Source organism: Triticum aestivum, chromosome 5B (assembly GCF_018294505.1).
Source record: "Triticum aestivum cultivar Chinese Spring chromosome 5B, IWGSC CS RefSeq v2.1, whole genome shotgun sequence".
Lineage (NCBI taxonomy): Eukaryota > Viridiplantae > Streptophyta > Magnoliopsida > Poales > Poaceae > Triticum > Triticum aestivum.
In genome coordinates this window covers 643,343,369-643,370,288 of record NC_057807.1, presented here as the reverse complement: position 1 = coordinate 643,370,288, position 26,920 = coordinate 643,343,369, and the positions used below count along the sequence as shown (strand labels likewise).

The following is a 26,920-nucleotide window of genomic DNA, read 5'->3' as shown; positions in this document are numbered from 1 at the left end:
TTAGGCCGAAAAGTCCCTTGGACCACCTTTTTCCATTAACTGTTGGCCAATGTATTTTCCCGCCAACCCCTTCGTTGATGCAACCCTCTTGCCCTTCGACGATGTGGTCCTTTTGCCATCCGTCGATGCAGAACTATTGCCCTTCGAGGATGCAGAAGTCTTGCCCAACAGATAACGGAAAGGTGGGCCCAAGGGACTTTTCGGCCTACACTAGACCAAAAAGTACTTTTCGGCCTAGTGTAGACCAAAAAGTACTTTTCGGCCTATATTTGACCAAAAAGACCTTTTGGGCCAAACAACAGCCGAAAACAGCCATTTCGGCCAGCTCAACCACTTTTCGGCCATGGCAAGGCCGAAAACCCTACTTCGGCCAACAGTTGGCCGAAAACTACCTTTCCGGCCTGCACGTGGCCGACAGGGTCATAGTTTTGCATTTTTTTCATTATGTGCTATAGTTTCCGAAATTGCTACAAAATACGTCATAGTTTTGAAAAAAAAATCTTCCTATGTGCTATGTTCTTTTAGTATAATAGTGGTGCAATCATGCAAGAACATTTTTTCTCGCTTTGTCATGATCTGATGTAGGTGCCGATTATGTATCCCCTTGTTAGAGTCCGGAGCAAAATGGAGCTCTCCCGTGCGTTTGGATTCTGGACCGTCCGATCGTTTTCCTGATGCGATTCCTGCCGTCGGATCTCGGGCTTGGCTCACGTGAGGCGTCGGATATTTACCAGATCGCTGTGAGCCGTCGGATAAAATTCCAATGGCAACATAATGTAAATACCGTGCCCCCACCAGGGCATTTCGGTAATTTCGCGTAGTGGAGGTATAAAAGGGGGCCTCTCTTTTGACGGAGACCTAGCCGCCTCCTCCCTCGCTCGCTCCTGCAGCCGCCTCCCTCCCTCCCTCCCACGCAGCTTCCTCCCTCACTCGCTCGCTCCTCATCCGGCGACGGCGGCGGCGGCTCCCGTGCCCGCATTCTTCCTTCCCCAACACGCCACCGCGTGGCCCCGCACGCCTAGGCGGCTCCCACCAACCACGGCGACGGCGGCAGCGGCCACGGAGGAGGGCGGCGGATCAGCAGCGCCGGCGATGGCGTCCGTGGCGGCGGTGGATTCCTGCCGTCCACTCAATCCCGCGCTCGATCTCCTAGCCCCTCCTCTCCTGCGCTCGTTTCCCTGCTGCCTCTCTCATGAAGAAGAAGGGGTGGTTCTCGGCACAGGCTGGGCTGGCACCTCCTTCCTCAAGAACCTCGACTCCTCCCGCTACGAGGTGAAGGTCATCTCGCCCCGCAACTGCTTCGCGTTCACGCCGCTGCTCCCCAGCGTCACCTGCGGCACCGTGGAGGCGCGCAGCGCCGTCGAGCCGATACAGAGGATGTTCGAGAAGGTACTCGGTTGATTGGTTTGGCCATCGATCTGATGTTCTTGTGGTTGCTGTTATGCAGAGCTGTGGACTAACACAGTGGCTGGCTGCTTCTCTTGTTCTTATTTTTTTGCAGAATGGGAAGGATGTCGCGTATTATGAAGCAGAGTGCTTGAAGATCAATCTGACGAAGAAAGCCGTCCACTGCCGCTCTGCCGTCGGCACTAATTTGGATGGGAATGGCGATTTCATGCTTGATTATGATTACTTGGTTGTCGCTCTTGGAGCTGCTGTCAATACATTTAACACTCCTGGCGTGATGGAGCATTGCCACTTTCTGAAGGTAAAAATCTTGTGCAGCATTGTGTTGTCTCTTTACTGTTCTGCTCTCTCATGTTTCAGTCCTCAGATGTAAGTTATTCTGTTTAATTAATATTCAGCAACATCTTCAGATATATCGTGCTGTAAAGTATTAGGGAGTTTACATTCATGGGACTGTTAGCCACATCTTGTACTTACAGCCTTACATTGTAAAAGCCAGGAAGTGGAGGATGCCCAAAAGATTCGGAAGAGCGTGATAGACTGCTTTGAAAGGGCGTCAATTCCTAACATCAGTGAAGAGGAGCATGGGAAATTTTCCTGAACATGGGAAATAGCCAGGTGACAGGGAAAACAATTTGGGATATTTCCCATGTTCAGGAAAACAATTTAGTCACTAGAAGTGGGAATTATATCCCAGTCACCGATTCCTTACCAGGATAGATAGACCAAAACCACTTTACCCCAAGCAATGCCAGTGTAGGATTAATTCTTACCAAATCTTGTTAGTAATTTTTTGATTGTGGCGGTTTCTTCCCTGTTATTCCTCTGCTTCCTTTTCTTTTTAAAATGAATGTTCCTAACTGCTATGAAATAATCACGCTTACTGTAGATATTGTGATTTTATTGGGGAATTGGTTGCTTGATTTGACAAGGGAAAAGTTTGCCCACTGTTTCAATATCCATGCCTTTGTTTGTAGCGTCAGTACATCTTCTCTTTTCTCCATGTTTATTGTGAGATGATATATCTATTTCAACATGTAGGTTTGACCAAAGGATAGCTGTGTTTGCTGAATCAAAGTTCCAAAGAGATGGCATCAAGTTGAGTACAGGATTCAGAGTGATAAAGGTCTCCGATGATTCAATTACAGTGAAGTGCAAATCATATGGTGTAGAAACATTGGTGCCGTATGGAATGGCTATTTGATCTGCGGGTATTGGTACTCGCCCCGTCATTACAGACTTCATGAATCAAGTTGGTCAGGTTGTTAAATCTGAATCAAAGTTGTTACCAAGTTATTCTTAACTTCTAACATTTTGTTGACGAATGCAAATGTTCTCTCTTTCAACAGGGCAAACGACGTGCCTCTGCTGCACTCGTCGATCCGTAGGTCTGTCACTATTTTGTTCCGTTTTGGTTATTGGCTGTTGCTAATCTTTATTTTTTCATCTTCTTTTCATGCAGATTGGTCCACGATTCATGACCTTCGGGTCAATCCCCTGGTCGGTGACTCCTTCGATATGTGCGTGCACATCATCTATTAGCAGCCTCGTCCATCTTCGTTCACGGATCTGCAGGTCAACCCCTCTTCTCCTCCTTTCCCCTCCTCTTCTTTCCAGACCTAGGTGTAGGATTGTATGGCAGTATGCATTTTTTGCCTCGCTCTGTTCTGCTTGTAGATCATGTCCTTTCTGTTAAAGGCCAAAAGTATTTTTGTCTTTGTGCATTGGATGTTTGTCGTTTCCTTCCTTCACTGCTTGTTTTTAGTGGAGCCTAGATATATGCCTTTTGTTCCTTTTCTGGATCTTTGTAGGGCCTATGATTGTTGGTCCTTTCACCTTTGTGCATGGAATGTTGGTTATTTTGTTCCTTTGCTTGTTTTATTTATTGTTTCTTTCTACTGTGCTCCTATGATTCAACAATAACTGAGGCAAGGGTGTAATGATCTGAGTTTCCAAATATTGAATTGCAATTATGGTTTCCAGAAATAAGAAACGGGAGGAGCAGGGGTGGTCACACAAGCAGAACGGCCACACAAGGTGTTTTTCTCAATTAGATCACATGCATCTCTTAAAGATAACACCATAGCAAGTATGATTTACAGACTATTAGATATTATCGGTCTATGCTTCGTGTGTTTGTAGTGTTCCTAAATCTAGATATGTTGTTTACATATGTGCTGATTTCTGTGACTAAATAGACTAGCAGCTCTGTCAATGGTTCTAAATACTTGCATCTTTTTGTTAGGCACATGAATTCTTATTCTGAACAAGTTTAAAATTTGACATGGCACCGGTTTGTAGGTGCTTTTTCGGTTTTTCCTATATATATTGATCAGATGCTTTCTACACGCTCTTGCTCTTCATAGATCATCTATTTGTCAGGCCTATCACTTTATGAGTTTCTAATAACAACCTAGGTCTTGCAGAATGCAACTACATGAATTTTAGGCCTATGCTCACTCGCCAATTGTTGTAGGTGTTCTCTCATTGTCGCACTACTGGCCACCTCTCCTCTCCATGGCGCTCAATTCCGTGACAGGAGCCTGTTTTGTGTGCCGCACAGCTATCCCAAAGGTGTAGTTGTCGTTGTACAGAGTTGTACTTCCTTGCCGGAAACCTCTCCAATTCTGGTATACCACCTCCCTCCCGTCTTTTTCGTTCTTTTGTGCGATTCATGATTTATGGACGTGTGATGTGGAATGTCTTTAATGGTAAATTTTTGGATCGTTGTTTTATGGTCGATACAGCTGCAAAAGCAGATATGCAAAATTGAGAGCAATGATACTGTGCTTACTAAAAATAACAACTCTGATAATTGCATAGAGGATAGGTCTGAAACTTTTATTTACATATTTAGCTTCATTTTTTCTGATAGGAGTATCCTCAAAGTATGGCAACTATTCACTTACTTAATTGTTGTTGGCCTTTTCTTCCTTTACTTGTACTCATCGAAACCTTTCCCTTTTGTTTGTAGTGGTGTCAGCTATGACCTGGAGAGAGGTGTTTAGACTCCCTAAGATGGCACATGTCGCTGAGGAGACGTGATCTCCGAGCAGCCCTTCTCATAGCTCGCAGTCCAGGTCGATGCCAAATTCAACTTCCAGGAGGCTTTTTGTGCTGTGGCTGCAGGTTCGTGTTACCGGGGAAAATATCTTTTGTTTGTTTGGTGATGTGGGTGAGTTGATTTCTACCTGATTTGTTCCTTGCCATCCTGATCTGTGTAGCGTTAAGCATTTGAATGGAGCACATATAGGCATCCCCCGGTTCATTTTAGGTGAGTGTGGATCTTACATTGTTCTGTTTTTACTAGATGTTTATTCGCCTGTTGTGATGGCATATCTGATTGTTTATATTGTTTGACATGTATTCCGTGCATAGAGTCACTTGGTTGTTTGATGCGTTCGTGCTCGTCGGCGGGACGGTGCAAGGCGCAACTCCGACGCGGTTCCTCGCCGGTTGGACGGCATTCAGGCGCAACCCCGGCGCGCACTGAGTACTGCCTTGGCTATAACCTCCCTCGGTGAGCTCCATCTTCCCAGATTTGACCGAGCGAATTTGGGTTCTGCCTCTCCAGGATTAGAAATGTAGTTATTTCCTGTCATGTAATACTGTTTTCCATCATATTTATTTATTTAAATCTTGAATAGGGGAACTATAAGAATGCAAATCAATAAGAGTTGTTCATATTTTGCTAGCAAGTGCATCCTATTATTATTACGATGGAGTACCGATTGCTGAAATATGTCTTCGACGTCTATTTTAATTTTTTGTTTCAAGGTAGGAGACTGATATGAACTGCCAATGTTTTAACAGAAATTCAGTTCATATGAAAGAAAAGAAAGGCATACAGTACCTGGCATTGACATTGGGAGCATGGGCTACTGCTCGCACCTCTACCTACAGGTTACAGGTTCCTTCCTTTCTCTATATGGTGGCCTGGGAAGGAAGATTTTTGTTAACTCATTCAGGTGTTGTCAAATGCTCCAGAATTTTATTAACTCATATGAGTGTTGTCAAATGCTCTAGATATTATATAGTCCGTTCTACAGGGTGTTGTTTGGCTGATTTAGTTGGAGAAAATAATCTCTACCTACAGCTACATTAACTGGTACCACCATTGCTGGGCATTGATTGCCAATAGAAATTCTCTCCTCGAATGTTTGTAAAAACAAGGGTGCAGTGAGGCTCAACTAAAGGAATGCCTGGAAAGCTGCATACTCTGTGAACCATGTATGTCCTGTGTTTATCCAACATTTGGTCCTATATTTTCAACTTTTGTGTCTACTTGAGAAAAGGAGGAAAAACTACAGTTCAAAGCCTTTTATAAAATGCATCTCACTTTATTTTCTAAGATATAAAATTACTTGAATTATCTGTAGCATACTTCTCTGTCATCCAATATAGGTCTCCCAGGTGATCTAAATAAATATCAAGGATATAATTAGGCACACATGTCACTTTTTTCTTTCTTAACCTGTATGAAGAAATAAGAAAACCTGTATTAGCAAAATCGTTTAATATTGCTAGTCGAGCAGTACACATGTATGAACAAAAAAGGGACATGTATGAATAGAATCGTTCAATAGTTTTAGTCGAGCAGTATATAGAAAAACCGGCCCAAATGCATATGGAGTATTCAAGTTGAACAAGCCAATTGGATGGTAGAATATGCTATCAGGCTTAAAGTTTATATTGATTGAAGAGAAAATATAGAAAAGTAAGGGCTGAAGGTAAATAGAAATATAGGATACTGCCAGGCATGTGTTTAACTAAACAACAAGCATTCATTTGTGCACTTCCTCATCTAAAATAATCATATCATTTCTATTATCCTTTATCTCACATTCTCACCAGTGCACTGTGCCAGTCAGTGGTCCTGCTATCTGAACTTCATTGCTCTTATTTTGGTTCATTTCTTTGCAACATTTTATTCCTATTGTAGCCTTCAATCAGTTTTAGCCTTGAATAATTCTATATCTTTAGCCTTTAATCAGTTTGCATTTCCCCCTTATTTTGATACATTGCTCTACGACAGTTTATTCTGATTGTGTTACAGGTACTTTAATTGTAAGTGCATGCTTACAGAGTTCTATCATGCACAATCATGTATGTACACCGGTCTATCCAGAAGATTAGGTCACGGCCCTCTCTGCCCGGGCCGCCGGCTCCCCGGAGGGCCGCATCCGGCCTGCCGCAAGTACACCTAAGCTACGGCCTCCCCGGGGGCCGTAATTGGAAGTGGATGACCAAGGAGAAGGTGCACGGTGGGGGCCATGCTCTTAAGTGGGAGGCGAGCTCGCCCCCCCCCAACGACGACGGCTTCGACCTCAAGTGAAAGTGGGAGGCCAAGTCCAAGCCTGTCGCTGCCGGCAAGGCTAAAACCAAGTGGGGCACCGAGGAAGCCATCAAGGATGAGAAGAGGCCGGCGAGGAAGTGCGTCCAGAGCAAGGAGATCCCCGCTGGCTGAGACGTCCAGATCGAAGTACTTAGCAGAAAAGATGAGATTTTTGTGGGGGTTTGGCCCCGATTTGAATGAAATGTAGGATTTTCAGTACTCCAGTAGCATACTCCAGTACTTCTTTTAACTATATCTGATTATAGATATTTTATATAGTATCATATTCTGTTAAGAAACAATTTTGCTTTTTGCTTGACATTGATGTGGTGGTGTTTTGTCATATTTTTATACCATGTCTTCAGGATTTTCAGTTCTTTTGCCGTACATAACATGTCACAGCCCTTCAGGTTTTTGGGTTGTTCTTCTGCCATTCCATCTATGTGTGTGTATGTTCTTGAAAACCATTAGGATTTGCTTTTGGTATATCATGTGACATTTTCTATGACATGTTCAAAGTGATGTAATTAATCAAACTATTACTCCTATTAGTGCTTAGTTCCTCCTATACTTTCTTTGAGAAATTCTAATGATGGAATCAATGGTCTATATTTCCTTCAATCTGTGGAATATATATTGTGTAACCAGTAGCGGACTGGGTGGGTGCTGCTATCGTGCTTTGCTATTCAGGTAACAGCCTGAATTGAATATGAATCGTGTTCTACCAAGTTGGATATAATGTCACTGCATTGTAAATGAGGTTATTATATGCTGCAATTCTTCATTGCTTTTGGTATGATGTCAATCTATCAAATTTGAAGCGTGACCTACTGTGTTGGATGGTTGCTGGGTTGGATATGACCGCACCCGGCAGGGGTGCGGGGTGTGGCAAGCCGCATTTTCTACCTAGTGTTCCATCATGGCAGTGGCAGTGCATCCATCTAACGACACTTCAGAGTTCAGCCGGTTCGATGGCGATGGGCTCCGAGATGTCAACATAGATGATCGGGGTGTGTGTTGGCCTTATCCATCGCCTCAGAATTGACCACGGCAAGATGTTTCATTGCCACCATGCATTGACGATTGTTAGAAAGGAGGATAAGCGGCAATACGTGTGAAATGATGTGTTGAAATAAATGGTGTGTACATGTGGGAGGTATTGAGCCATGTTTATCACACGCTCAAGGTGTATACTTTTTTTTATCTCCCGTTGCAACGCTCAGGCATTTTTGCTAGTAAAATAAAATGCATATATATCTCTTTTCAAAATAAAGACCAATGCTATCCTACGTGAAAAAAAACTAATTTATTTACATGGTCCAAGAGTCTTTGTTGAGAATGAATAGAAAAATTCCTACAAAATTGTACCAAATAAAAAACACTTTAGAAGAAAGAGAGTGCTTATCTTCATCTGCTACAACCCAGTCGACGCGACTTGCGACGGAAGATGTAGCAGGAGCACGATCAGATCAGTTTTTTTTCCTGCTAATTGGAGCATGATGGAACCATGGCTTGCGTTGGGGTCATTTGGGATATGGCCGCGATCATCCCCCTAACGATATCCAAAAGGCCCTGTATTTGGTTCTGTATTTCCTCTATTATTTATTTCTTTTCCTTTGTTTTACTCCCTTATTTATTTATTTTTATTTTATCAAATTTACACGGCTTTTTCTAATTCGATAACATTTTTAAAAATCAATGAACATTTTTTCAAATCGAGCTTAAAATTGATGAACTTTTTAAAAAATTTGTGACCGTTCAAAATTGATGAACTTTTTTTTAAAATCAATGAAATGTTTTCATATTTGTGAAATTTTCTTCAAATTTGATGAACTTTTTATTCAAAATTGATGAACTATTCTTGAAAATAAATGAACTTTTTTCACATTTGTGAACCTTTATTCAAAATTGATGAACTTTATTAGAAATCAATGATTTTTTTTAAAAAAATCAGTGAACTTTTCTCTGATTTGTGAACTTTTCTTTAAAATCTATGAACTTTTCCTTCAAATTCGATGAAATTAATGAACTTTTATTCAAAATCGTGAACCTTTTTTAAAATTTGATGAACCTTTTTTAAAAACCAATGAACTTTTTTTTAAAATTCCGTGAACTTTTTTTTCCATGCCGGTGACAAATATATGATTTGTAATTCAATTGATTTATATGGGTACAAAATATGTGTTATTGTTGTCCAAAAAGAAGTATTATATACAACTGTTTTTGCATTCTAGACAACTAAGTCGTCAGTGTCCAGTGGTTATCGAGCTGAGTCGCCGAGTCATTGGGATGCGGGTTCGATTCCTACCTCTTCCATATTTGAAGCTGAAATCACTTTCTTTCCACGTCTGTTAACATAGCTGGGCCGGCCCGCCAGCGGGCACGCGCGAGCGCCAAGCGGCGCTTATAGGAGCTCCCCTGTTTCGAGGCGCATCGCCCTAACCACCCCGCCACAAAACCTACTGTGATAATGTGCATCTTTCTTTCTTTTCTTTTTCTATTCTTCCTTATTTTTCAAATCCATGAAAACAATTCAATGTTGTGAACATATTTTACAAATTGATGAACTTTTTGAAAAATCAATGAAGTTTTTTAATTCGTGATTTCTATTGAAATCTTTGAACTTTCAAATTTTATTCTCTTTTTTTCCAAAGAAAAACACATCTTTCTAAAATCTATGTGCAATTAATGGCGCGGCTGCACTTAATCTTAAAACTTTCACGCAATTATGATTCACAAGTGAATGTTTGTACTAGCGGTTAGGAGCCCCGTATTTGACACTAGCGACATGAAAACAAGGGATTTTCTTTCTTTTTTGTTTATTTCTAATAGTTTCTATTTTGGTCTTTAAAAACACAAATTTTCTAATTTTTGAAACTAAATCTTATTTGAAAATTTGAGAACATTTTCAAAAAAAAACTGCACCTTTTCCTCACGGGAGCAACATTTTTAGGTTGTTTTCTGCGCTATAAAAAAATTCGCAGCTCTTTGTGGGCCGGCCGCCTAGGGGCGGTTGTAAGCGCCAGCTACCTGGCGCTTAAAGCGCCATATAGGAGCTCCCTATTTGACGCTAGCGACATGAAAACAAGCGATTTTCTTTCCTTTTTGTTTATTTCTAATAGTTTCTATTTTGGTCGTTTAACAACACGATTTTATTATTTTTAAAACTAAATCTTATTCGAAAATTTGGGAACATTTTTCAAAAAAACTGCACCTTTTCCTGGAACTTTTGTGAACATTTCTTGGGAAGCGTGAAACTTTTTTTTTTCTTGAAGATTTGTTTTTTGAAATTCTGAACACTTTTAAACATGGTCTTTTATTGAAATTCCAAACATTTTTAAAAACAATGTTTTTTTAAAAGACCAAAACCTTGTAGAAGGTTTCTAAAACTAGAATGTTATGGTACAACTAGCGCTAAATGGGCCTGAACGATCTGCTCGCTCGCTATCCCTTGTGAGATTGCTCAGTAACTTGACAAGTTAGCGTCAATTATGTACCCTAAAAAAATTAGCGTTAATTATGAATTGTCAAGCCATGCTTGACCGAGTTCATCCACCTGATGGCGTACATGAGCTATGAATGTAGCCCAGTTCTGGTAACCAGTAGAACCTTCTTTTAGCAGGGAGACAACACAAGAGGAATTACAGGAGGAGTAATGCTACACCTACATAATCTTGTTACATATATAACGTAATAGGCAACATGGACAATAATGATTGGAGATAGGGGGAGAAAAGGGTCCACCCACGTGAATATCAGGGGGAAGAGACAATCACTAGGAAGTTTACGTAAAATCTTTCGTAGATGTCCACAGATGTAGGATTATCGTTACACAAGTTACCATCAACAGAAGAAAATAAAAACAAAATCCTTCGGGGGTCCTTGCAACTATACCAACAAAATGATCAAAACCTTCAACCATCATCGTGAGAGGCTGCCGGAGAAGAGAAGAAAAGGCCTCCACCATGCCAAGATCCAAGAGAAAGCAATAACGACAAAACTACATTTTAAGCCTCTGGATAGGCGACTCTGCAAAGGACGACACACTTGTCGTTGTGGGACGCCGTCCAGAGAGAAATATCCACCTCTATTGGATCCTGGCGCTGATGTAAACAATCGCCGGCGAAAACGAGTGGCTCTAGGGCCTGCAACCAACTTCCATCGCCAAAATTACCAGACGGGACTAGTGCCGCTGCATTAGCCACCTTTAACACAAGCACTTCCACCTCCACGTAGGGGATGGAGGAACCGTTGAGGCGACGTGGACAGAGCCAAAGAAAAAGGTCCACCAAGATCTCCATCGCCGCCTTGACGACCTCTCCTGGACACACATCCATAATTCCTTAACATTAAAACCATTATTTGCGGTGGTGACGGCGACATCGACAAGTCATCGTCGACGCCCAACAAACTAACCCTAAACAACATCAGATCGGAAGAGCCGCCCCACCCAATCACCATCGTTGAATCCAGGAAAGTAGAGCCAATAGTTTCACCGTCATTCAAAGAAGGAACTGCTTCGCATCCCTTGTTGTCTGTATAGTGAGAGACATGGGAACAAGTTTTTCATGTAAAAAATTGGCTCCTAACATGCTTCGCCGACTTCTTGTCCAATCTCGATGAACCAAACACTTGCCAGACCTCTGCTTCATCCTCATGGGGCCACGACCTAGAGTAGCCCTTTGCTGGTGCTGCGCCATGGCTAGAGAATATACAGAGATATCGTTTTGTAACCCTTGGACCGGGCTCGCCTGATTTGTTTTGTAAAACTTTGTGGACTTTCTTGGTAGTCAAAGGAACAATTATTGACAAGCAACAAAGTGTTGGAGTTGGAACATGGAGCATTTTTATAACAAAAACCTGAAGTATATTCCACCTCTGATAATTCTCAATTGTTTAAGCAACTGATGAACAATAACGCTGAGTAGTATACATGCAACTCTATATAGCATTGAGTTGCCCTACGTTGATAGGGAAGACGAAGGGCGCAGAGCCGTCGAAGGTAGTGGCGGTAAGCTTCTACGTGGTGGCCTCGGTGGGGTGGTAGATGTCCCAGAACACGTGGTCAGAGCGGTTGGCACAGTACTTTCTAAGAAGGGTGCAAGCGCTCTTGGTGTTTGATGACCCAAGAGTATAGTGGATCAATCATAGTCCTTTCGATAAGTAAGAGTGTCAAACCCAACAAGGAGCAGAAGCAAATGATAAGCACATTTCAGTAAGGTGTACTCTGCAAGTGCTGAAAGTAGCGGTAATAGATAGTTTTGTAGCAAGGTAATTAGTTACAATAGTAACCAAGGTGCAGCAAAGTGGCCCAATCCTTTTTATAGTAAAGGACAAGACGGAAAGTTCTCTTATAATAAGCAAAGTGTTCTCGATGACACATGGGAATTCTCTTCTACTCACGTTCATCATGTTTAGTTGATTTGCGTTTGTTACTTTGATACTTTGATATGTGGGTGGACTGGTTCTAGGGTGATGTTCTTACTTGAACAAGCAACACTCTTATGACTACCCCTCTCGTAAGCATCTGCAATAAAGAAGAATTAAGATAAATCTAACCATAGCATGAAACATATTTTTGTGTTTTTGTAAAATGTTTTAGAAGTGGGGGAGATGAAAATGAGAGGAAATTGGAAAATGAAAGTAAAAGCAAGGAGATGAAAGTTGACGCGATGGTACTTGATAGGTTTTGGTGATGTCTCCCCGACAAGGGCGCCAGAAATTCTTCCGGCTACTTGTGAGCTACGTTGAGATTTCCTCGAAGAGGAGAGGATGATGCAGTATAGTAGAGATAAGTATTTCCCTCAGTTAAGAACCAAGTTTATTAATCTAGCAGGAGAACCACACAAGACCTCATGAACAACACCTACACACAAAATAACAAATACTTGCACCCAACGCAAACAAGGGGTTGTTAATCCCTTGGCGGTTAATTGCACGGATCAAATATCACAGTGATAGATAGATAAACAAAAACACAAAATAAAATAATGGTAAATAAATTGCAGCAAGGTATTTTTGGATTTTAATATATGATAAAGATAGACCCGGGGCCATAGTGTTCACTAGAGGCTTCTCTCTTGAAAATAGCATATGGTGGGTAAACAAATTACTATTAGGCAATTGATAGAGGAGCGCATAGTTATGACGATATTCAAGGCAATGATCACGTGTATAGGTATCATGTCCGAGACGAGTAGACTGACCTCTGCCTGCATCTACTACTATTACTCCAGACATCGACCGCTATCCAACATGCACCTAGAGTATTAAGTTCATAAATAATGGAGTAACGCCTTAAGCAATATGACATGATGTAGATAAAGTAAACCCAATTAAAATGAATAAACCCCTTCTTTTTATCCTTAATCGCAACAATACAAATACGTGTCATGTCCTTTTCTGTCACTGGGATTGAGCAACACAAGATTGAACCCATCACAAAACACCTCCCCCATTGCAAGATAAATCAATCTAGTTGGCCAAACCAAATGTATAGATAGGATAGAAATACAAAGCTATAACAATCATGCATGAAAGAGTTCAGAGAAGACTCAAATAATATTCATGAATAATCTGATCATAAACCCACAATTCCATCGGATCCCAACAAACACACCGCAAAAAAGGATTACATCGAATAGATCTCCAAGAACATCGAGGAGAACATCGTATTGAAGATCAAAGAGAGAGAAGAAGCCATCTAGCTACTAGCTATGGACCCATAGGTCCGTGGTAAACTACTCACACATCATCAGAAGGGCAGCAAGGTTGATGTAGAGGCCCTCCTTCCCCCTTCGGGGGAGTATCGAAAAAGGTCTCCATATGGGATCTCCAAAGAATAGAAACTTGAGGCGGCGGAAAAAGTATCTTGGGTGGCTCTATGATGTATTGGGAATATTTGGAATGTATAGAGCTGGAATTAGGTCAATAGGTAGCACGAGGGGCCCACAAGCCTGGGGGCGCCCCCTGGGCGCGCCTGGCAGGTTTTTCGCTCCCTCGTGACTCTTCAGGTCTTCTCCCAAAGCTTCTAGGGTCCATTCTGGTCTAGAAAAAATCGTCAAAAATTTTCATAGCGTTTGGACTCCGTTTGGTGCTGATTTTTTGAAAAGCCAAAAACAAGCAAAAAATAGCAACTGACACTGGGCACTAGATTAATAGGTTAGTCCCAAAAAATGATACATAATTGCATAATAAACATCCAAGATTGATACTATAATAGCATGGAACAATAAAAAATTATAGATACATTGCAGACTTATCAATCTTCTTCCATGATGACTTCTTCAGCCCGCTCTCTTTAAAGTTCTATATACAACAACCAAGCGTCGGCTCCCACGTTTTTGGAAGAAGAGGAAGACATGATGCCTAGCCTTGAAAATCTGAAGGAAACAACCCAAAACAAGAACAGATGAGGAACTTGCAATACAATGATCAAAACATCCGGAAGTATATTAGATGAATTTTTATATTGCAAAACAAGTATTCAGGAAGAAAACGGAGTCGGGAAGGCACAGGAGGGGCCCACAAGGCAACACGACATGCTCTGCGGGTATGGCGCACCTTGTTGCCTTGTAACCTCCTCATGGCCCCCCTCGGTTGTTTCTTATTTTTGTAATTTTTCTAATATTCCAAAACGGACAGAAATAGTTTTTATGGAATTTTTGGAGTTGGTTTACTTAGCATGTCACATAGCTATTCCTTTTCAGGGTTCTGGAGCATTCTGGAAGGTCTCTTTTATGTGTTCCTCCAGTGCCATTGTTTGAATAATATTAGTTTCAATATTAATGGGCGTACATAAGATATAATGTTTAATTCTTTGCCTATTAACCACTCTTGGATTGTGCCCTTGACATTCTTGATCTTGATAGCTCCAGAGCTATAGACTTCTTTGATAATATATGGTCCTTCCCATTTAGAGAGAAAATTTTCCTACAAAGAATCTAAAATGAGAGTTATACAATAGAACTTGATTACCTACTTTAAATTCTCGTTTTTGGATTGTTTTGTCATGCCATCTTTTAACCTTTTATTTAAACTACTTGGCATTTTCATAGGCTTGGGTTCTCCATTCATCTAGAGAGCTAATATCAAATAACCTCTTTTCACTGGCAAGTTTAAAATCATAGTTGAGTTCTTTAATTGTGTAATAAGCTTTATGTTCTAATTCGAGAGGTAAGTGACATGCTTTTCTATAGACCATTTTATAAGGAAACATACCCATAGGATTTTATAAGCAGTTCTATAAGCCCATAATGCATCATCAAGTTTCTTAGACCGATTCTTCCAGGATCTATTAACGGTCTTTTGCAAAATTAATTTTATTTCTCCATTGCTCAACTAAACTTGACCACTAGACTTCGGATGATAAGGTGAAGCAATTCTATGGTTGACATTATATTTATCTACGAGTTTATGGAAAGCAACATGAATAAAATGTGAACCACCATCAGTCATTAAATATCTAGGGACTCCAAACCTCGAAAACATAACTTCTTTAAGAATTTTAATAGATGTGTTGTGATCAACACTACTAGTTAGAATAGCTCCTCCCCACTTAGTAACATAATCAATATCAACTAAAATATGAGTGTACCCATTAGAGGAAGGAAATGGTCCCATATAATCAAAGCCCCAAACATCAAATGGTTCAATCACAAGTGAATAATTCATAGGCATTTCCTGACGTCTACCAAAATTACCAATTCTTTGACATTCATCACAAGAAAGGACAAACTTATGTGCGTCTTTGAAGAGAGTAGGCCAATAAAAACTAGACTATAGTACCTTATGTGCAGTTCTGTCTCCTGCATGGTGTCCTCCGTAGGCTTCGGAATGACACTTCAGTAGGATTTTATCATGTTCATGCTTAGGTACACAACGTCTAATAACATCATCTACTCGTTCTTTAAATGTGGTTCATCCGAAAAGTAATGTCTTAAACCAAAGAACAACTTTTTCTTTTGTTGTGATGTAAAGCTAGGTGGTGTATATTTAGCAACAATGTAATTGGCATAGTTTGCATACCAAGGATTATTACGAGAAGTAGAAGCACTTATAATAGCTAATTTCTCATCAGGAAAACTATCATCAATAGGAGTGATCATCAAGAACATTTTCCATTATAGACAAGTTATCTGCTATAGGATTCTCATCTCCTTTTCTATCAATAATATGCAAATCAAACTCTTGTAGTAAAAGAGCGCACCTAATCATTCTAGGTTTAGCATCTTTCTTTTCCATCAGATATTTAATAACAGCATGATCGGTGTGGATGGTTACTTTAGAATCAACAATATAAGGTCTGAATTTATCACATGCAAACACAACTGTTAAAATTCTTTCTTAGAAGTAGCATAATTCTTTTGAGCACTATCTAGAGTCTTACTAGCATAATGAATAACATTCAATTTACTATTGCCTCTTTGACCTAGAGCAGCACCAATAGCATAATCACTAGCATCATTCATTATTTCAAAGGGTAGGTTCCACTCAGGTGGTTGAACAATGGGTGTAGAAATTAAGGCTTTCTTAAGTATTTCAAAGGCTTCTACACAATCATCATAAAAAACAAATGGGACTTCTTTTTGCAAAATATTAGTAAGTGGCCTAGAAAATTTAGAGAAGTATTTAATGAACCTCCTATAGAAACCAACATGACTAAGGAAACTTCTTATACCTTTGATATCTTTAGGAATGACATTTTCTCAGTTGCATCAGTTTTAGCTTTATCTACCTCAATACCTCTTTTAGAAAGTTTATGCCCAAGGACTATACCTTCCTTCACCATTAGGTGATACTTCTACCAATTCAAGACAAGATTAGTCTCTTCACATTTCTGCAAAACTTGGTCAAGGTTGCTTAAGAAATCATCAAAAGAGGTTCCATAAATGGAAAAATCATCCATGAATACCTCAACAATCTTTTCACAGAAATCAGATAATATAGAAATAATACATCTTTGAAAGGTAGCAGGTGCATTGCATAAACCAAAAGGCATACGTCTATAAGTATAAGTTCCAAAAGGATAAGTATAGGTGGTTTTCTCTTGATCTCCTTGTGATGTGAGAAAACCAGAATATCCATCTAGAAAGCAAAAGTTTGTATGCTTAGACAATCTTTCTAATAGTTGATCAATAAAAGGCAAAGGGTAATAATCTTTTCCAATACCTTTATTCAATTTCCTAAAATCAATTACCATACTATAACCAGTTACAATTCTTTGTGGCATAAGTTCATTTTTATCATTAGGAACAACAGTAATGCCTCCTTTCTTAGGGACACAATGAATAGGACTTACCCATCTATCAAATATAGGATAAATTATACCTGCTTCCAGAAGATTTAATATTTCAGTTCTTACCAGATCCGTCATTTTAGGATTCAGACGACGTTGATGATCAATAACTAGTTTAGCATCAGGCTCCATATTAATCTTGTGTTGACATAAAGTGGGACTAATGACCTTAAGATCATAAAGAGTATATCCAGTTGCATCATGATGGTTCCTCAGAGTTTTAAGTAATCTCTTTTCTTCATACTCTAAAAGTTTAGCATTGATAATAATAGGATATATCTTCTGTTTTATCAAGATACACGTATTTCAGTGTATCAGGCAATTTCTTTAATTCAACATAGGTTCACTCTTAGGTGGGAGAGGATCTCCCAGAGTTTTAACAAGAAAATATGTTTAAGAATAGGTTCTTGTTAAAAGAATATCTCATCTATTTCATTTCTTTCATTCATATGCATATCATTTTCATGGTCTAGCATATACTGTTATAATGGATATGTAGGAGGCACAACAATAGAAGCAAGGCCAATAATTTCATATTTACTAGATAATTATTTATCATGTGGCTGTTTACTAAAGTTGGAGAAATTAAACTCAAGAGATACATCACCAATCTTAACTCTAACCTTTTCTTTAACACAATCAATTTCAGCATTAATAGTATTCAAGAAATTTCTACCGAATATAGTGGGACAAAAATTATCTTGTTGAGATCCAAGTACTAAGAAATCAGTAGGGTATTTGATCTTACCACACAAGACTTCAACATCTCTAACAATCCCAAGTGGTGAATTAGTATCTCTATTTGCAAGTTTAATAGAAAATTCAATATCTTCAATATCAACAGGTGCAATGCTATTCATAACTTCTTGATAAAGAGAAGACAGAATAGGAGTACAGTAGTACCCCTATCACATAAATCATGATAACAATGTGATCTCCAATTTTAACAGAAACTACAGGCATGCCAACTATAGGCTTATTCTTGCTAGTTTAACAATTCTAGCAACGTCAGAACAGAACATGCCCATCAATATTATCGACCAAGAGATCTTTAACCATTGCAATATTAGGTTCCATCTTAATTTGTTCAGAGGGTTTGGATGATCTAATATTAATCTTATGAACCACAGTTGTAGCTTTAGCAAGTTCCTAACAGGGAATGGAGGTTTCTCAATATAAGCATAGGCACAACTGGATCAACATTATAAATGTTTGTTTCATCTTTAGCTACAACAGGTTCTTTACAACTTTCTTCAATTGGTGGAAGAAACTTAAACCACTTCTCCTTAGGGAGATCAACATGAGCAACACATGATTCACAAAAAGTAACTACTATCTCAGAGTCAAGTCCATATTTTGACTAAACTTATGAAAAGCATTTGTTTCCATAAAAGATTTAACACAATCAAATTCAAGATTTATACCTGACTCATTACCTTTGTCAATTTCCCAATCTTTAGATTTGCTTTTAATTCTTTCCAGAAAATCTCATTTAAATTCAATAGTTTTTGAAAGATTGTGGATGTCGCCTAGAGGGGGGGGGGGTGGTGAATAGGCACTTTAAAATAATTACGGTTTAGGCTTGAACAAATGTGGAATAAACCTAGCGGTTAATTTGTCAAGCACAAAACCTACACCAACTAGGCTCACCTATGTGCACCAACAACTTATGCTAAGCAAGATAAACAACTAAGTGATAGCAAGATATATGATAAGAAACAATATGCCTATCACAAAGTAAAGTGCATAAGTAAAGGGTTTGGATAAGAGATAACCGAGGCATGCAGAGACGGCAATGTATCCCGAAGTTCACACCCTTGCGGATGCTAATCTCCGTTTGGAGCGGTGTGGAGGCACAATGCTCCCTAAGAAGACACTAGGGCCACCGTAATCTCCTCACGCCCTCGCATAATGCAAGATGTCGTGATTCCACTAAGGGACCCTTGAGGGCGGTCACTGAACCCGTACAAATGGCAACCCTTGAGGGCGGTCACCGAACCTGTACACTTTGGCCACCCTTGGGGGCGGTCACCGGTACCCATCAAATTGCTCGGGGCGATCTCCACAACTTAATTGGAGGCCCCGACGCTTGCCCGGAACTTTACACCACAATGATTGAGCTCCGAACAACACCAACCATCTAGGGCACCAAGGCACCCAAGAGGAACAAGCTCTAGGGTGCCCAGACACCCAAGAGTAATAAGCTTCTCAAACTTCACTTCCATGTATCACCGTGGAGAACTCAAACCGATGCACCAAATGCAATGGCAAGGGCACACAGAGTGCCCAAGTCCTTCTTTCCCAAATCCTACCAAAGCAACTAATGCTAGGGAGGAAAATGAGAGGAAGAACGAAAGAAGAACATGAAGAACTCCAAGATCTAGATCCAAGGGTTCCCCTCACTAAGAGGAGAAAGTGATTGGTAGAAACGTGGATCTAGATCTCCACTCTCTTTTCCCTCAAGAACTAGCAAGAATCATTGGAGGGATTGAGAGTTAGCAAGGTCGAAGAAGGTCAACAATGGGGGAAGAACACGAGCTTACGAGTTGAGGTCCATTGGGTAAGAAGACCCCCTTTTATAGGTGGGGAAATATCCAACCGTTATCCTCACAGCCCGCACAGAGCGGTACTACCGCTCGACCTCACGGTACTACCGCTAGGGGTAGCGGTACTACCGCTTGGGCGGCAGAAGCCCAAAGAAACAACACTGCAAAGGGGCAACAGGGCGGTACTACTGCAGGAGCGGTACTACTGCCTTCCCTTGCGGTACTACCGCGCGACCATGGAAGAAAAAAAAATAACTTCCGCGTCTACAATCGCTGGAGCTAGCTGCGAGAAAAAGTTGGCACGATACTAGCGCTCACAGGGAGCGGTACTACCGCGTGAGGGCGGATGTAAAAAATTACATCCGTGCCTACTACCACACGCAACAGCACCAAGACATGAGGCAGTGGTACTACCGCTCACTAGGAGTGGTACTAGGGTGCGGAAGTAAAAAATTACTTACGCGCCTACTTCCGTGCGCACCGGCGTTCTGGGCTAGAGGCAGCGGTACTACCGCTAGCCCCTGCGGTACTACCGCTCCCTTGAGCAGTACTACCGCACGCCATAAAGGCTTTAGCACTTGGATGCCTTCAAAATGCAGCTAAAGACAACAGACGGATCCAATAAAAACAGAACTGCCATAACTTCTGCAAATGAGCTCAGAATTGAGCAAACTCAAGCTTGTTGGAAACAAGACAACGAGTACCATCAAAACATCGAAGAAGATGCATGTGAACTCCGTTTTCAATGAACTCAAGCTTGTCATCAAGATGACCATAAGCTCCAAAACTCACAAAGAGAACCAAACAAGAACCAAGAAAGATGGTGCAAGGATGCAATGGTTTGAGCTCTCTACGAATGATACGATCAAGCTACTCATCGAGAGCCCCCCTTGATAGTACGTCAATCGATCCTAAAACCCGGTCTCCCAACTACCACCATGATACCGGTAAAATAGTAAACCTATCAAGGGAAAACCTTTGCCTTGCACATGGTCCACTTGAGCTAGATAATGATGATCTTGTCCTCCTCAAGATGGACAAGATGATTGCTCCCCCATACTCCACTTTCTTGATTGCGTTGGGTCGATGAAGACTGGATGATTTCTCCCCCATACTCCACTATGGGTGAGCCACTCTTCGGCACATCTTCAAAAGTCCATTGACACCAAAACGGACGGCAAGCTTCAAGCATTTGATCTCTTCATGATGCTCCACTTAAACTTGCACACCGCAACCTAACCCCACAAAGAACTCTCACGAATACCATGGTTTAGCATACAAAGCGTAATGGACAATGCTTATCATACCATGGGATCACCTGATCCCTTGGTACATCTTGTACGCTTCATATGTTGATCAACTTGATTCACTCTTTGACTTAGTCTTGATCAACCTCTCACAAGACCAATCTTTAGGTAATTCCTCGAATAGCACCTTGGTCGACACAACCTCTCCTTGAAACCAACACATGTATTCCAAGAAAAGCCTATGGACAAAACCTTCAAATATAACTCAAGGCAACCATTAGTCCATAGAGATTGTCATCAATTACCAAAACCAAACATGGGGGCACCGCATGTTCTTTCAGTTTTCTTCATAAAGGAACCAGTAGAAGAAGTGTCAGGCATTGATTAATCATTATGAGAAAGCTGAGCATATGTGTGCATCATATATTCAAGCCTACCCCAAGCTTGAGCAATACTTTCTCCTTCACGAGGCCAACAATTATATATATAATTCCAATCACGATAAACCAAATGCATAGGATAAAACTTATGATGAAATTCCAGTTTTAACCGACTCTAGTCCCATGTTCCAATAGCATCCAATAGACTATACCATATCAATGCCTTCCCCCAAAGATAAAGGGAATACTTTCTTCTTAATTACATCCTCGGATAAACTTGCAAGCTTAAACAATCGACAAATTTCAGCTATATATATCAAGTGCATATCCGGACGTATTGTTTCATCTCCTGCATAAGGATTAGCTGGCAATTTTTCCAACATACCCGAGGGAATTTTAGAATAAATATTTTTAATAGGTTCAGTAGGTTGAGGAACAACTCTTAATTGCTTCCAGTCTAGGTGAAGATACCACGAACAAGCCTCTCAAAGGATTATTTCCCATAGTGACAAGTGACAGTAAATTTCAGCATGTAATAAAAATGTTTTCTTACCAAATTCCACTTACTAAAGGCGCTTCACTCCCCGACAATGACGCTAGAAAAGCGTCTTGATGATCCACAAGTATGCATGATCAATCGTAGTTCTTTCGATAAGTAAGAGTGTCCAACCCAACAAGGAGCAGAAGGAAATGATAAGTGATTTTCAGCAAGGTATTATATGCAAGTGCTGAAAGTAGCGGTAACAGATAGTTTTGTAGCAAGGTAATAGTAACAAGTAACAAGTAACAATAGTAACCAAGGTGCCGCAAAGTGGCCTAATCCTTTTTATAGCAAAGGACCAGCCGAAAAGTACTCTTATAATAAGCAAAGTGTTCTCAAGGACACATGGGAATTCTCGTCTAGTCACGTTCATCATGTTTAGTTGATCACGTTCATTACTTTGGTAATTTGATATGTGAGTGGACATGCTAAGGTGTTGTTTGATACGTCCATTTTGCATCATGCTTTTATATCGATATTTATTGCAATATGGGCTGTTACTACACATTATGTCACAATACTTATGCCTTTTCTCTCTTATTTTACAAGGTTTACATGAAGAGGGAGAATGCCGGCGGCTGGATTCTAGGATGGAAAAGGAGCAAAATATTAGAGACCTATTCTGCATAACTCCAAAAGTCCTGAAACTCCACGAAAGTCAGTTTTGGAATATATTAAAAATATTTGGCGAAGAAAGCACCAGAGGGGGGCCACCCACTGTCCACGAGGGTGGGGGGTGCGCCCTACCCCCCTGGGCGCCCCCTGCCTCGTGGGCCACCTGGAAGCCCCCCGATTCCCATCTTCTAGTATAAGGTGTCTTTTGCGCTGGAAAAAATCATAAGGAAGCTTTCAGGACAAAGCACGCCGTATCGAGGCGGAACCTTGGCGGAACCAATCTAGGGCTCCGACGGAGTTGTTCTGTCGGGGAAACATCCCTCCTGGAGGGGGAAATCGTCACCATCATCATCACCATCATCATAACCATCAATCCTCTCATCGGGAGGGGGTCAATCTCCATCAACATATTCACCAACACCATCTCCTCTCAAATCCTAGTTCATCTCTTGTATCCGATCTTTGTCTCAAAACCTCAGATTGGTACTTGTGGGTTGCTAGTAGTGTTGATTACTCCTTGTAGTTGGTGCTAGTTGGTTTATTCGGTGGAAGATCATATGTTCAGATCCTTTATGCATATTACTACCCCTCTGATTATGAACATGAATATGATTTGTGAGTAGTTATGTTTGTTCCTGAGGACATGGGAGAAGTCTTGTTATAAGTAGTCATGTGAATTTGGTATTCGTTTGATATTTTGATGAGATGTATGTTGTCTTTCCTCTAGTGGTGTTATGTGAACGTCGACTACATGACAATTCACCATTGTTTGGGCCTACAAGAAGGCATTGGGAAGTAATAAGTAGATGATGGGTTGCTAGAGTGACAGAAGCTTAAACCCTACTTTATGCGTTGCTTCGTAAGGGGCTGATTTGGATCCATATGTTTCATGCTATGGTTAGGTTTACCTTAATTCTTCTTTCATAGTTGCGGATGCTTGCGAGAGGGGTTAATCATAAGTGGGATGCTTGTCCAAGGAGGGGTAGTACGTAAGCACCGGTGCACCCACATATCAAATTATCAAAGTACCGAACGTGAATCATATGAGCATGATGAAAACTAGCTTGACGATAATTCCCATGTGTCCTCGGGAGAGCTTTCCTTTATATAAGAGTTTGTCCAGGCTTGTCCTTTGTTACAAAAAGGATTGGGCCACCTTGCTGCACCTTGTTTACTTTTGTTACTTGTTAGCCATTACGAATTACCTTATCACAAAACTATCTGTCACCGATAATTTCAGTGCTTGCAGAGAATGCCTTACTGAAAACCGCTTGTCATATACTTCTGCTCCTCGTTGGGTTCGACACTCTTACTTATCGAAAGGACTATGATAGATCCCCTATACTTGTGGGTTATCAAGACTCTTTTATGGCGCCGTTGCCGGGGAGTGAAGCACCTTTGGTAGGTGGAATTTGGTAAGGAAAAATTTATGTAGTGTGCTGAAATTTACTGTCACTTGTTACTATGGAAAATATTCCTTTGAGGGGCTTGTTCGGGGTATCTTCACCCCGACCGGTAGAGCAAAGACTTGCTCCTCAATCTACTGAACCTATTGAAAATGTTTACTTTGAAATTCCATCGGGTATGTGTAACACTCCAAAAATTTTGGTTTGGTTTTTATTAAATTCTTTATTTGATTTAAAGGGGGTTATTTGAAATTTTGCTAAAAGAAGGGGCTCTCCTTCTCAAAAACCTTTTATGACAAATTTTTTTGAAGCTCTTCTCAATATTGATTTTTGGTCTTGAGGGTTCTTCAACATGTGTTGGGTCAACAAAAATTATCTTGAGTTGTTTTAATATTTCTTTTATTTAAAAAGAGTTTCTATAAAATTATGGGTTTATTCCTTCCCACTCAAAAATAATTTCTCTTGCCATGACAATGTTGAAATTTTTCTGCCAAACCCACCTCCCTACCTTGGGCCAAGTCAAACATCCATTTCCAGCAAGTTTCAAACTCTTTTAGATTTACTTTCTATTTATTTTACCCTCAAATCTTTTTCTGCCATTTAATTTGGACTCTTAGTATTTTCAAAGGAAGTACCAGATCCTTTAAGCTTCTGAGCCCAAGAAAATTACCCTAGCTAGTCCTTAGTACCCTCAGCCAAGATCCATCAAGATCCACTAGTCCACAGTTCAGAATTTTCAAATTATGCTTGCTGCAAATTTGAACCAGATTTGCCAATTTTGGTGAAATTCATTCTCTTTCTTCTCCTAAAAATCTGAGATAAATCAGGCAGCCTCTAGATGCATCAAGAGACCACCTCACCAAGGATCAACTTCAGAAAAATTTTCCACATGCCAAAAACATTTCGTCGAATAGTTGGTGTGCACTGTTTCTGTTCAATTTCAGAAAAATTCAGAGTTCAGTGTTCAAGTGCTGTCGTCAGTGTCGTTTTCTTCAGAGCCGCGGCGTCAATATCGCCAGTGCTCGCTCTGGCCTCTTGCTCCCTGCTCCTCCTTCTTATCCATCGCGCCGCACGGTCGTTTGGCCGGTCGCGAGCGTCAGTGGCGATGTGGCGCGTCAGCTCCGGCGTCTTCCGCGGTGGCAGAACCGCCCGTGGCAGCCAACAAGGGCCAACCCTTCCAAACGGCGCCGTCCAGCACCGCCCACTCCACCAGGAGCCTCCGCGTGGCCATCCCCTTCTCTACGTGCGCTCCAGCACCATCGTCGTGGCCTGAGAGGCGTAGAGCACGCTCTCTGCCGCCGACGTGCCCATGAGGCCGTTCTGTCGAAAGCCTGGAGTATCACCCAAGATGAACCAAGATTTGCCTCGGGATGGAACCAGTAGACCAATCCGCAGCTGCCCAGTCACCTAAACCTCCCGTCCGACCTCTGCCTCGCTATAATCACTCACCGGAGATACCCCGTTCTCGGCAACCGCCTCGACCGGCTATAAAAGGAGGCCTCGAGCTCGTTCTCGACCCAGCACTACCCCTCCACCTCACCAGAACTGCGCCCAACCACTAGGAGGACCCCGAGGAGGCCTTCTTCCTCGAATCCGGCCGCCCGAACCGCCTTGGGCTCCGGCAAGATCCTCTCTGGTGAGAGCATCCCCGCCTCCCAAACGGCGTCAGTAGCCTCCTAGTGCACCCACTTGTCTAACCTGAGTCCCAATTTGACGTTTGTAGCTCTCCTCGGCGAGATCCATCACCGCCCGAACCACCGTCCGCCGGAGTTAAGGCCGCCGTCGACGTGGTGCTCACTGACGACCAACTCCACCACCCACAGACGCGTGAGAGCTCCGTGAGTCCGTAGGTACCCTCCACTCCCCCTGCCTCGCCGTGGATCGATGCCGGGGACCACCGCAAGCCTCAGGCGCCGGCGGGACTCTATTTTAGTTTTTGAACTTGACGGGTGGGACCCCCTCGTCAGCTTTCTCTCTTTTTCTAAATGTTTTCTGAAAACGCCTTCGGGCAAAATACACTTTCTAACTGAAACATTTTCTGTCTTTTTTTAAACTAGCCCCTGGAAAGTTTCTGTTTCATTACAAATTAGTCCCTGGACTAAAACCCTTATAACTATTAAACAAAAGATGATTTTGAGTTGATTCTTTTTCTGTCATCTTTATTTTTCTATCTAGTGTTTTATCATATTTATTTGAAAATTATTTGGAACAACTTTTATGCACGCACGGTATTTACGTTAGTATCCAATTTTTTCTTTATAACGTAGATACCGAAGGAGGTGACGGAGCCGCAAACTTCACCGAGCTAGACTCCGACTACTCCGAACCAGGCAAGCATGTTTGAACCTTTGATATGATGAGTGTTTTGCATGTTTGCTTGTGTAGTGTTCTCATGGCATGTCTTTATATGCATTAGTGAATGCTATATTGCATGCAAGGTAAGCTACAAGTGAGCTTCAAAGTTTGATGTGTTCATATGATGGTGAGATAACCTGATCATGTGGTGGCAGGATAGGTTGCAAGCTGGTATTGTTGAAGCATGCCATGCTTATGTCAACCGGTTAACTCCGGTATTAACGTGGATCAAGTCATGTTCCCGTTCGTTCCCTTTTTCATGCTACCACATGTCTTCTGCAAAGAATGCGGTCTAGTCAGTTGCAAACCTCTTTCCTTGTACACACCAAATAGAGGGGCCGTGATGAGGGTTCCATGGCCCTGGATTAAAGCCTGTCATCCGATCAGGGGGCATGGTTGTTTCCGGTTGGGACCGAGAGGGGGGCACCCCTTAGAGCGCGCGATATAAATTTGATCCCATGCTACTCGAGGTTGTGGCCTCCCCGTCTTGAAGTTTTTCTTGAACGTTGCCTAGGGTGATTCCTGGCAGCGGAATGTGGAATGGGTGTGTACTGGTTAGATGAGTTTCTTCTAAAATACCGTAAATGGAACTAGTCCTTTGTGACTAGGAAATCCGTTGACTGTGGGTAGAGAGTACAAACTCTGCAGAGTCAAACCATTTGAGTAACCGTGTCCATGGTCAAGGACCGTGACCAAAATATCACTGTTAGTGCCAGTGTCAGTGTCAACGTCCGTCTCATCGTCAGTCTCAGTGTCAGTTTCAGTGACAATCTCCGGTGAATATACATGAG

General features: G+C 41.4%; 1 protein-coding gene across 1 annotated transcript; it reads left to right on the top strand.

Annotated features, from left to right (window-relative positions):
- The first annotated feature begins 879 nt into the window (after positions 1–879).
- Positions 880–2,982, top strand: LOC123113862 (external alternative NAD(P)H-ubiquinone oxidoreductase B1, mitochondrial). Its single transcript, XM_044535181.1, has 6 exons — positions 880–1,389; positions 1,502–1,708; positions 1,907–2,025; positions 2,449–2,668; positions 2,757–2,795; positions 2,870–2,982. Exons 1-3 carry the CDS (start codon positions 1,093–1,095, stop codon positions 2,006–2,008), a joined length of 606 nt encoding a protein of 201 aa, XP_044391116.1. The 5' UTR covers positions 880–1,092; the 3' UTR covers positions 2,009–2,025; positions 2,449–2,668; positions 2,757–2,795; positions 2,870–2,982.
- The last annotated feature ends 23,938 nt before the right edge of the window (positions 2,983–26,920 follow it).